We start from the raw sequence: 11,559 nt of genomic DNA on the forward strand, positions 1-11,559 counted from the left end.
TCTTGTAACGTTTCATTTAGACAAAATATGGTACAGTAAAATCTCACTAAATTGGACCAGTTGTGGCATGACCCAGTCTGGGTGAAGCAAGCTTTCACTACTTCAGAATTTTCTCGAGTGTCAACAACAAACAAGTACATAAGAAATAAATCCAGTCTGAGATATTATGAAGTATAATTTATAAGTGAAACAAACATTTACATTTTAGCAATGGTTACTTTTGACTTTTCAGTTACAATAAATTGGACTGATCTGGATGTAAGAGAAGAAATTCTGTAGGATTAAGGCATCTGAAGAAAGCACAGATTTAATAAAAAAGTGAGGTCCATCCAGATTTTATAATACTGTTCCGCTTGACAGGTTATAACACTTGAACATTGAACAGGTATGTTAAAACAATGTAGTATGAAAGGAAAACACAGTAAATGATGATGCTGGGTATCAGCTTTTATTTTATGTAGATTTAACAAAGGCCTGTACAATAGTATACATACAATTTTTACACATTTTAGAATTACAATGTTCTGATATTACTCTTGCAGGATAAGACAACTCGAGAACATACTGAATTTCTATATAAAACTTACTTTTCACAGCACTGAAGCAGATGAGATTGAAATTAATTGAATACTGAGTCTGTCCTTGTATAACAAGGTCAATTATTGTTGCACTAATACAACCTGGTGGCTCTACTGCCAAGTTATATGAACATCCATAAACTTCCTCCTCATCCTCCCAAAGGAGGATGGTGGACTGCAGGATTAGTACATGAACCTGCAATCTACCAAGTCCACATCTGCTAGAGCCTGAAACCACAGCATCATAATAACCATTATTGAACAGGAAGGCTGCCAGAGATTGTGTAGCGTGAAGAGCCACCATAAGGTGACCAAAGCAGACACATGAAAGCATGTTGGAGCCTTTATAAACAATATGATATGATACAAATACTCTCTGGAGCTAATGAAGCATAAATGAAATAGCTTGGGCAGTTTTTCGAATAGAGGGTGCACAATGCAATTACTGTGGTCCACACCTCTATATTATATAACTCATTTCTTCCATATACAGCACCAGCTGGCCCCAAAGACTGCTAATTGAAGTAGTTAAAGTGTACTTACACTGGAGAAGGTATAAGCCATTTCAATTGATATTAATCTGTTATTTTGGGTTTGTTTTTTCTTCACTCTAGATCCTACCCATCCCAGTGTAATAATGGGATATTAGGTTACAATGATAATTTGTCATGGCATACCAATAGATTACACAAAGAATGTATATTTTGTGCCTGTATACTTTTGTTCTTGCTTTTACCACTTAATTTTTGCTCAGAGATCTTTCAAACTGGAGGGTGAGGATATAGTTTTCATTAACTCCATTACTACTGAGAGCCTCTAAATCAAATGCCTTATAATCACCTGATGGTAGCCTGATTTAGTATATATATATATATATATACATACATCAGAATGAAGTGGCTACCGGTAATCATCCTTAACTAACAGGGCCTGGCAGAATTTCTGTAGCCTCTTGTTTATTTGCTGATGACTTATATGGCATCTGTTCTCCAGCTGTATTTTCTGATGTGTGTGGTCTTTCCTGTAAGCTGGAGGTCACTTTTATAGACTCAGGAATGTTGTGTTTTGTTTCTTGATCATCAGAACTGGAAGATATTTCATTCTTCTCAGAAACAACCTCCATTTCGTCCCCATTTATCAGAATATCTGTACCAGTACCACTCACTTTCTCCCCAGTCTTCCCGTCCTCTTCAGGCTGACTCATCTCATTGGTACTTGATGGTTCTGGGTGCTGATCCAACTCTTCGTTAGATGCTGAAATCTCAAAAATAGTTTCGAAGGTGACTGGAGTCTTGGCACTATTTACTCCACTATCAATATACAGACCCTCTAACTCTTCTTCAGGAGGCAATGCTTCTTTTTTCTTGGGCAAAAGATGTTCCATGGGTGCCAACAGTTCTTCCAGGTTCAGCTGGCCAAAATTCTAGGGGGAAAAAAAAACATATACAGTGTATATATATATATATATATATATACAATACATATATATATAGGCATGAGTTTAAAACTAAAACAAAAAGTTTGCAAGACTTCTCATCAAGTTCACCTTCAAACAGTAAATTTCCAATTGGTAAAGCAATTGACAAGTGAGGTCTTACTTCTCGCTGGAGTTGTGTTACAGGGACGCCAGTGATCCGTGAGATGTGACTGAGTGGATAAAGGAGATGCAGGCACTTGTTGATGTGAGGGAGTAGGTCATTCGCAAGCACAGAGCACATTCGCTGGAACGCAGCTGCCTCACGTGCAGTGAAGCCAGAACTCTCCAGTCGATGAAGCTCCACAATGGCTCCCACGACCTGTATGGTATCATAATTTGTATCAGTTTTCATATGGAACTGGGCTTTTAAAAATTGAATCACTATACAAATTTTTATAATGCTCTGTCTTCCTTTATTTTTTTTATTTTTATTTATTTTTTTTATTTATTTTTTTTTTTGGGGGGGAGTTCATAACATCTACACCTATCCTCCTATAATAACAGTAAAAAAATCACTTTTACTTCAGCTCCCTATTGTTCAGATTCTGATCATCAGAAGGCTACCATACCCCTACTCTATAACTACCAAGATGTATGCATCATTACTGATATCACTTGAAACATTTAGAGTATTAATGAACTGGACACTGCTACTCCTCACCCTGCCCTAGGGTGGGAAAGGAGGTCTGGATGATGATGATGATGATGATGTACAATATTACAGTACAGTAAGTGGTTTCCAAGTATCGTTATATCACTACAATCTTAGCCAACACTGTGTACTAATACTCATCTCTGGACAGAGCTTCATCTAACTGAGTGCTTCTGCTAATATGAAAACTTCCCATCACAGGTAAGTGGTACCTTTGAGAGGGATGTGTGGATGAGCTTGATGACGCTAGGGAGAGTTGCACTGGGGCAGCACTGTCGCAGCATGTTGAAGGTGGCCACCAGCCCATTGAGGTAGTGACCCAGTGGTGGGAACTCCATCAGGCTCAGGGGTGGCCGGGTCTTGTCCTGAGGTAGAGAATGGCAAGTGGAAGCAGGTGGAGGGTGATTGGAAGAAGTGAGCTTGGAACAAAACTACGTATCCATCCAGTTTCACCTAGGACTTCGGTGGTGAAAATGGTCATGAACAGAGTTTTACTCCTATCTCATGTGTCTACACAATTCTCCTATAAATGTCCTGATGTCTAAACAAGTTACATCAGTATACCAACATATGGCAATGCCTACATTCTAACAGCAGTGAAGGCTTGATAGAGTAAGTGATTATGTTTTGTAATGCGAAGTATGGACACTAAAGATGCAAAAGAGATGACATTTTATCAGTGAGTGGAATGGCTTTAACTAATTAGTGTCATGACAGCAGCAAGATCGGCCTTGCTGGAACTGTGATATACTAAATCTCAATGAACCCTGATGATCCTCAACTGTAATGTAGCTATATACTGTACTGCATTAGCCTGTTTACTGCTCACTTTAAACAAATCATTAAGAATATACCATAATCTATTCAGTGCCAGGTAAATTCTTGTGTTACTGTGAAGTGAGTTACCGGTACCTGTGTCTCTGCCATTAATGTAGAGGTGCTAAGCTGCTGAGCTTCCATCAGTGAGAAACTGCTTAGTGTCTCGTCAAATTTTATGTTGGCAGATCTAATATTTTTTTCACACTGTAACAAAGCAGCTTTCTGAAAGACAAAAAGGGAATGATAAATGAATATGGTTTAAAGTATCTGTGATACATCACATGGCTAATACTGCACAATTCAGGAAACCTATTCTTAACTGTTATATCAACTCTTGCATTCTACCTCCATAAGACAATTTCACTTAGCTAAGGGAAATGATAGTTGTTCAGAAGTTAAAAACTATCCTGATTAACTTTTGAAAAGCACAGTCTTTCTTTTTGCTGCATAAAATATTTTGAATTTACCATACATAACATACCCAGCTACATCCATGGCAAGAAAAAAGGATTAGCTAACAGAATTAGCCTAATTCAAGATCTTTGACATAGGCCTATGTACTGTAATGGGCCATCATTATTATGCAGGACAACAATCTCTAATCTCTTTAGCTCAGTTGTTGGCTAAGTATAGTCAGACTGAAGAAATTATCAGACTAATAACCAAGAAGACTCACTTTTATCATAACTAGATGTTGTTGAATTCGATGCAAAGATAACTATTCAAGTTGTGGGGGTGCCCCACTTCCTTCAGGAGAAAACAACCAAGTTTACAGGAGTAAGTATAAGTAACTCACTTGGAAAAGTGGAATCAGGAGGTTTCTGAAGTCTGCTCCAATGCGACTGAAGGACTGGCCAAAGAACATACACTGAGCCAGCACCGCTTCCAGGTTGGTGCCAACACCTCGTTCAAGGTCTTTCTCTACCAGCTCAAGGAACTGATTCACCTGTGTGTATGCACAATATGGCAATATGGACAGGGAGTTATATCAGTTCTTTGTTTTTACATTCTGCTGGATGACTTTAGTATGGCAAGGTATGTAATAAGTACTCAAAACTTGTCAATAACTATGCACAACATAAATGTCCTGTCACTACTGAACAAGAGTTTTGCTTGTAAGGTCTTCTGAAATTCTGAACTGAAATCAAAACTTACTACACACACCAGACTGCAATTCTTTCATTACCCATTTCTTTATCACTCTGGTCGACTCTGAGCAGCTGCCACAACAGATAATTCTCATTCAGCATCATCACACTCTCCCTTCCCTTCCTTCATGAGCTATTGTTTTGGCCTGATGTTTCCACATCACACCATGGCATAGCCAGAGATGATGCAGCTGAAGTGGCATTGGCCACCCAAAATTCTCAGGACAATACTGCTAGATCCCCCTGAAAGCTCTCTAAAAAGTTCTCCTTCGGCAACCCCTTGACCTCCCCACATTTTCATTATCAATGCTCCTGATCTCATCCACCTTCTTTAATCCGCTGACCCCAAGGACAATTTTTTCCATTCATTTTTGCACCTCTGATGATTTTATTCAGGTAATGATAGGGTTTTCATACAGGAGGGGTTGGATAGAGCATTATTAAACCTCAAAGACATAAGAAGCCTTTCCTAAGTTGCATTAAATCATCTGGCAACAGACATCATACAGATAATTGGGGATTACCTCAATTTCATTACCTCTCTCTCTCTCTGTCACACCCACCTTGTGCAGTACCCAGCCATGGAAGATTGCCTGTTCATTTACATCTGGGTCAGCGAGGGTGAAGCGGGTGTCGTCATCAGTGAAGATGGCACGATACTGAGTCACTATGTCAAACAAGTGAACTCGTGAGGCCTCCACCACTTTAATGATGTGCTGATATGCTGCAAAATCCCAACATTACCCTTACTCTAATGCAGTTCTTCATAAGATAACAAGCTTATTCACCTCATGCACATCACTCTCACAACACAGACAAACCTGTAATATACTGTACTATCAACAAATGCTCTCTGGGAGCACCCAGATGAAATAACCGGTTTCCTGAAGTCCACAAGGTTCATGTCCAGATGAGCCTGGGACTACAGTAGTAACAATGGATAAGGTACCGTATAGATATCTTCCCTGAAAAGTATATAGTAATGCATAATCAAAAGCACAACAATCTAATTTAATCATCATCATCATCACCCAGACCTCCTTTCCCAACCTAGTGTAAGCTGAGGAGTTGCAATGTCCAGATGGCCCAAGTTAGCCCAGTCCACTGGGCCACGCTTCCATTCACTCATCATTCATGTCCCCGGAATCCTGGCTCTATCTGATACGCCAAAAACTTTCACCACATTCTGTAGCTTCTCGTGTACGTATCCGTTAGATTCAATTCGAACACTGTCACATTAAAAAGGGGTGCCAAATCTTTGATCATGCATTTCTCACAACATTCATCCAGCCTGCTCAATCTCTTGTCAGTCCCCTAGCCTCACCGACTTGCACACCTCTCTTCCTCACACACTCATCCACCATAACCCTCCACCTTCTCCTTGGCCTACCTCATCTCCTCTCTCCTTCAAATTCACTCAGATATACCCTATTCATCACTCCATTGTTATCCATTCTCTCCACATGACCATATCATCTCAGTACACTCTCTTCAATTCTGGTGTCCACAGATTTCCTCACACCATATCTTTCACGAATCACATTATTTCATATCCCATCCACTCTGTATTCCATATACATTTCTCAGCAGCCCCATCTCCACTGCACTCATTCCTGACTTTTCATTTTCATGCCACACCATAGTCTCACATCCATATGTTAAAGTTGGCATGCAAGCCTTGTGCAGAGGAAACACGCAAGCTGGTTTCTTATGAAGGCCTTTGTAGCATCAGCTACCTTCCTTCACTGTGTCACTCTACTTTCCACTTCTTTTGTACATTTTCCTCTCTTTTCTATCACTGTACCTAGGTATCTGAACTCTCACCATTTCCAGTCTCTCTCCATTCACTGTAACATCACACTGGAAGTCATCTTCTCTCTCAATTACCATCTCTTTAATCTTTCCTACATTTACTCTCAAGGCACGACGCTCACAGAAATCAACAAAACTCTGCACTAGTCTACCAAGTTCTTGTCTGGTATTTGCAAGTAGCACTGCATCATTAGAAAAAAACAAATTAGAAATATTCCAAGCATCACCATTCATTACGAACGTCATGTGACAGCAAAAATTAAGCAGCTATACAGAATTTGATATTAAAACAATCCAAGTGCAGGCAGTCCTCATTATAGGCCAGGGATGACTTCCAATTTATAACTTTTTCCATACCTCTGGAACTGTAAACAGAGCTAAACTGGCTAATGAGCTTTTGAAAGAGCAATGGAACAATACCAGGCAATTTTGTGTAATTCACTTAGGACTTAGCAGCAAAAGAGGACATTAAAATCAGCAAATTATAATGAGGGTTTACTGTATATTGTGAACCCTCTTCTAAAAGAGTGCTTTTAATTGTAATGGTATGTGAAATACTTACCATCTTCCTTTGGTATACCCTTCAAGATGCTATTAAACCAAGAATCTCTGGCCTGAAGGAACTTCAGCCTCAATTCTGGCTCTGTGAATACATCCAGGCGCCGAAGGAGGCCTGAAAAAGACTTCCATTAATTACCTGGTGTGATATAACAAGAATGCAAATAGACAGAAAACAGATGGACAGGGTGCCATGGAAAGTCAGTGAAAGTGAGGCTAAGGGTGATGTTGGAAATGGCAAACCTTACATAGTATGGAAGAGAGTTGATCAGTACATTGGCTTAAGAGAAGGAAGAGGGAGAGTACACTAACTAAGAGATGTATATGTGAGGATAATGTAGTCAAGGGGCAGCCATCCCCTGCTGAAGGGTTCCTGGGAGGGAGCAAAGCGTCAGCTGATGATGACAGTGATAAATAACTGCATTGGCACCAGGATGTAACAAAATAAAAATTAAAACCTTTTTCTTTTTAGGCTAATAGTTCTGAGGTTTCTAGAACACAGGAGAAAGAATGTGTAAATGGAACTTTCTCCTTTGATTGGCATCCCAAATAAGATAAAAAGATTTTTCCCTAGACATTTCTACATCTGTGAAAATGAAAGAAAGCTACTGGATGCTGACAATACTGAAAAAGTTAAGAGAGTATATGTAATTATTCATGTTATTGCAATTTCTAAAACAATCTACAATCAATCAGTCCTAGGTTTGGAATACAGGAGGTTGTAGTCTCTGACTGAATCATAACAAACAAAACATTCATAAAAGAGATGCAATTTCATGATCATATAGTGCAGCAGTTACCTATAACTTTAAGGCACTGTGGGAGGGCGAGAGGTGAGCGAAGTTGTGCTAAAAGCTGGCTCAGCATCAAACGAGTCCCTGCCTGCACTTCCGTTACTATGCCCTGAAACATCACAAAAATATAAACACAACTGATCATAATTCAACTGATATTTTTTTTAATACTGTAATATCTCAAGAACAGTGATGTTTTCAATGTGTTAATATAAGCTGTTATAAAAGTAGCTAAACTTTTCTATTCTACATGGCATGTGTGCAAAATTATATACCACACAGTACAAGAGCATACATAATGTATGTGTTTAGTTAATCAGGATACTGTATGAGAAAAGCAGTAATAATGATTTTTAATTTGAAAACCAAAATTTAATATCAAATGATGGAAAATGAATGGCATAACATACAGCAATAATAGGAATATCTGTGTGCTTCTTCTCAAGCCTACGAACATATGCCAGAATTTCCAATGCTTCTTCATAGTAGCCATTCCTAACACAAGTGTCCATCAGCTGTGGCAACTCCAAGATCTGAATGGAGGGGAAAAAAAATGAGATGCTTTGCTCTTACAATTACATGAGGGAAATTCTGATATCACTGACACTCCAGTACAATATGGTGCATGTATCATCAATATCACTGTAAACATTCATTATAAATTCAGGATGAGTTCCAAAATATCACCCTTTAACATTATCAGGTGATACAAAGAGACAAAAAAATGACATCCTTGAGCTGAAAGGTTTAAACCATCTAATCTCATCCTAGGTATCAGAACCACATACAAGGAAAGGATAACCCAAGCCTGACCTCAAGTAGTTGTGTGTGTTTGGTGAGCGTGAGGGAGGTGAGATGGCGTGACTGTGCCAAGCTGCGGGAGGTGGCAAGGAAAGTATCCACACATGACCGTAGGCTGGGCAGCCGAGATGACAGCCCCTCCAGGTGACTTTCCACACTGGTGAACTGTGCAACAAACATATATAATATTTATTATCAAACAGCTATGAGAAAACCAGAGTAGGATGATGATAATCTATTCTTCATAACCCTGCCACTCAGATATACTGTATCTCTCTTAACCTCTCAACCTAGAAAGATAATTTCTATCATACAGTGTCCTTGCTACACTTAGAAAATTCTCTTTGGCTTACGAGAAACTTTCTCAGCTGAAGAGGTTTATTACAGCTTTCATTAGCTAGAGTAATATGAGGAGGATGCATTCTAACTGAAAGGGTTACTGGAGCTTTCGAAGTCCTTCACTCAGAGTAAGAGAGGAAGACCGTATGTGATTTGGAATGATAGAATAAGTGAGACAAAGATGAGAAGAAGGAATGAGTACAAGAAGCATTCAAGACAACAATTATTATTCTATTTTTGTCATGTTTTGGTGGGCTAATTCATTGTAGGGACAGAAATAAGGTTTATGATGAGGATATTGGAGACTTTCTGACCTCATTATTATAAATGGTTTCTCTTAAGTTTAAAAAAACTAGAAAAACAAAATGAGATGAAAGAAGCTAGGGACAAGAGTTTGGAGATGGTTCTGTCATGGTGCTTCCCAGATACAAAATAGCCATCAGCAAAGATTATTATAATTTATCATTACAGGAGTACCAGTAAGTGCCATTTACTGGTACGGTAACTCATATACCATATATGGTACCTATAAAGTTTTAACTTGCATGGAAATGTAACATTATGTATATTCAACATATTAATATCCTAAAAATATCTAGTGCAAGTCCTTACATCATTGTATATGGTTTTTGAGCATTCAGCAGTGTGGATAAAAGTCTTGTAGTTTGTGTAAGCCAAGTCCTTTGTTTGGTCTAGGATTGCTGCCCTCTCTTCTCGCAGATGTGCACCTTCTTTTCCTGTTAAATTGGGATGCAGGTGCTATGGGTAACATTCAAATAATTAAAATGCCTGTCTCCTTTGAAACAGTAAGAATACAATTTCATACTTATAAATAGGGTTCAGACAAGAGACAAGTTATTCAGATAAAATATGACATGGCCACTTTCAGGGCAGGAAACTATAAAACAATAACAATGCAGAAGAGTATTTAATATAAAACCATCAAATGCTGAAGGAAACATGTGGCCACTTACTCCTCACAATGAATATCAAAACATTATCAACAAACATCTTGAACATTATCATGTCACTCCATTGCCAATAATCAAGTTAAAATGACTTTTAAATGCTTACCTAGTTTCTCCACACCACATGAGGCCAGCTGTATTATGTAGTTTGATACTTCACTGTTGTCTCTCCATGTATCTGGCAAGAAGATGCTCATTCAGTGTCATTTTACATCATCAGGGATATCTAGTGTGGAAGAACAGAAAGAAACTGCTATAATCCTGTTCAATACTAGGATAGCTTTTTATATTTTATTCTCTCAAAATGATTTTCAACTTCGGATAGGTTTTTCAGACTGAAAGAGGTGGATATACCCTTCATTAACCCTACTATCACTACTGTAAAGAGTCCTTGTAAGCTGAATATAATAATCCTGAATCAGGAATAAAATAACATTCTGTGATCAAATGGGCCAAATGAAAGAAAGGAGAGAAGGTGGGGAAAGGCGTGACTTATTACTCAAATGGGCTATTTAAAAGGAAAACTATATATATATATATATATGCAAAGAGGAACTCATTAATTTTCACAAACTGGTGCAGCAATGTAACACAACTGATTGAGTATGAGAAAGAATACTCTCTTTCGTAGCAGAATGAAAAATATGGAAGGCAGGGTTTAATGATGGCTGGGAAATCTCACCAAACTTTTACATGTGATTGTACTGTACCTATATTCAAGGATCTATTATCCTTGCCTATATCTACTTGTGAAAATCCATCACGATCCGTTTTCCGCATACTTCATATCTGTAAATCTATTCCCTTTTCATGTCTACATGGATGAAAACCTGGTAGGTCAAGCTTATCCTTATAGTCACACGACATTAGCGAAAAATATCGTCAGTATAATTACCGGGGATGCCATCCGGGAACAAGAGTTTTGCTACCTCCTCTACCTCCACGTCCATGTTTGTTTACGTTGACATGCCACGTGTGCTGCCAGCTGTTGGTGACACAAATAAACATGACCCGCCACTTTTAAAATATGTAAGCCCCTCCCCTATTTTGATGTACTCTGGTATTTAAGTTTATTTAGAGAGCTTATGTCACTAAAACTGTGCCTAGAATAGGTAACGAGTACATCTAGTGGTAATGGTGGTAGTGGTAGAGGAGAAACTCAAAATTTGACCTAGAAGGGCTCGAGACTTGCCTCACCACACCTCGCCTCCCCCCCCCTCCCTCTCTCTCTCTCTCTCTCTCTCGGAGAAAGCCCACTTAGGCAAAATCCCCATAGGGCAAAAGCCCTTAAAGCAAGCCCCTAGCACACACACACACACACACACACACACACACACACACACACGTTTAGTGGAAGTGAAAAAAAAAAAAAGCCAGACTGATTATAAGTTAGGAAGTTCAACCCTACACATTTCAGAAGGGGAAGACCTATAGGAGTGATTATCAATAACAGACTATTTCCGACTGACCACATCACCGGGTGACCAAATAGCCAGCAAATGCATGCTATGTGGTCTAATGCGTTAAGCAGCGCCAACTGGAGGTGACTCAACAAAATTTAAGTCCAAAAGTTGCTTGGAACTAACTGCTATGCCGCTCAGGAAAGAGCGACT

At 38.9% G+C, this 11,559-nt stretch overlaps 1 protein-coding gene across 1 annotated transcript; it reads right to left on the reverse strand.

The window, feature by feature from the left end:
- Window positions 1–439: 439 nt before the first annotated feature.
- Window positions 440–10,900, reverse strand: Cog8 (conserved oligomeric Golgi complex subunit 8). The gene is made up of 13 exons (XM_080270019.1): window positions 10,842–10,900; window positions 10,053–10,124; window positions 9,591–9,715; window positions 8,652–8,804; window positions 8,249–8,371; window positions 7,845–7,947; window positions 7,049–7,159; window positions 5,238–5,398; window positions 4,323–4,472; window positions 3,620–3,748; window positions 2,920–3,072; window positions 2,177–2,374; window positions 440–2,001 (listed from the first exon to the last, which is right to left on the reverse strand). Exons 1-13 carry the CDS (start codon window positions 10,894–10,896, stop codon window positions 1,495–1,497), a joined length of 2,040 nt encoding a protein of 679 aa, XP_080126145.1. The 5' UTR covers window positions 10,897–10,900; the 3' UTR covers window positions 440–1,494.
- Window positions 10,901–11,559: the final 659 nt, after the last annotated feature.

Source organism: Coenobita brevimanus, chromosome 39 (genome assembly GCF_032717465.1).
Source record: "Coenobita brevimanus isolate Jiangsu-jjx chromosome 39, ASM3271746v2, whole genome shotgun sequence".
Classification (NCBI taxonomy): Eukaryota; Metazoa; Arthropoda; class Malacostraca; order Decapoda; family Coenobitidae; genus Coenobita; species Coenobita brevimanus.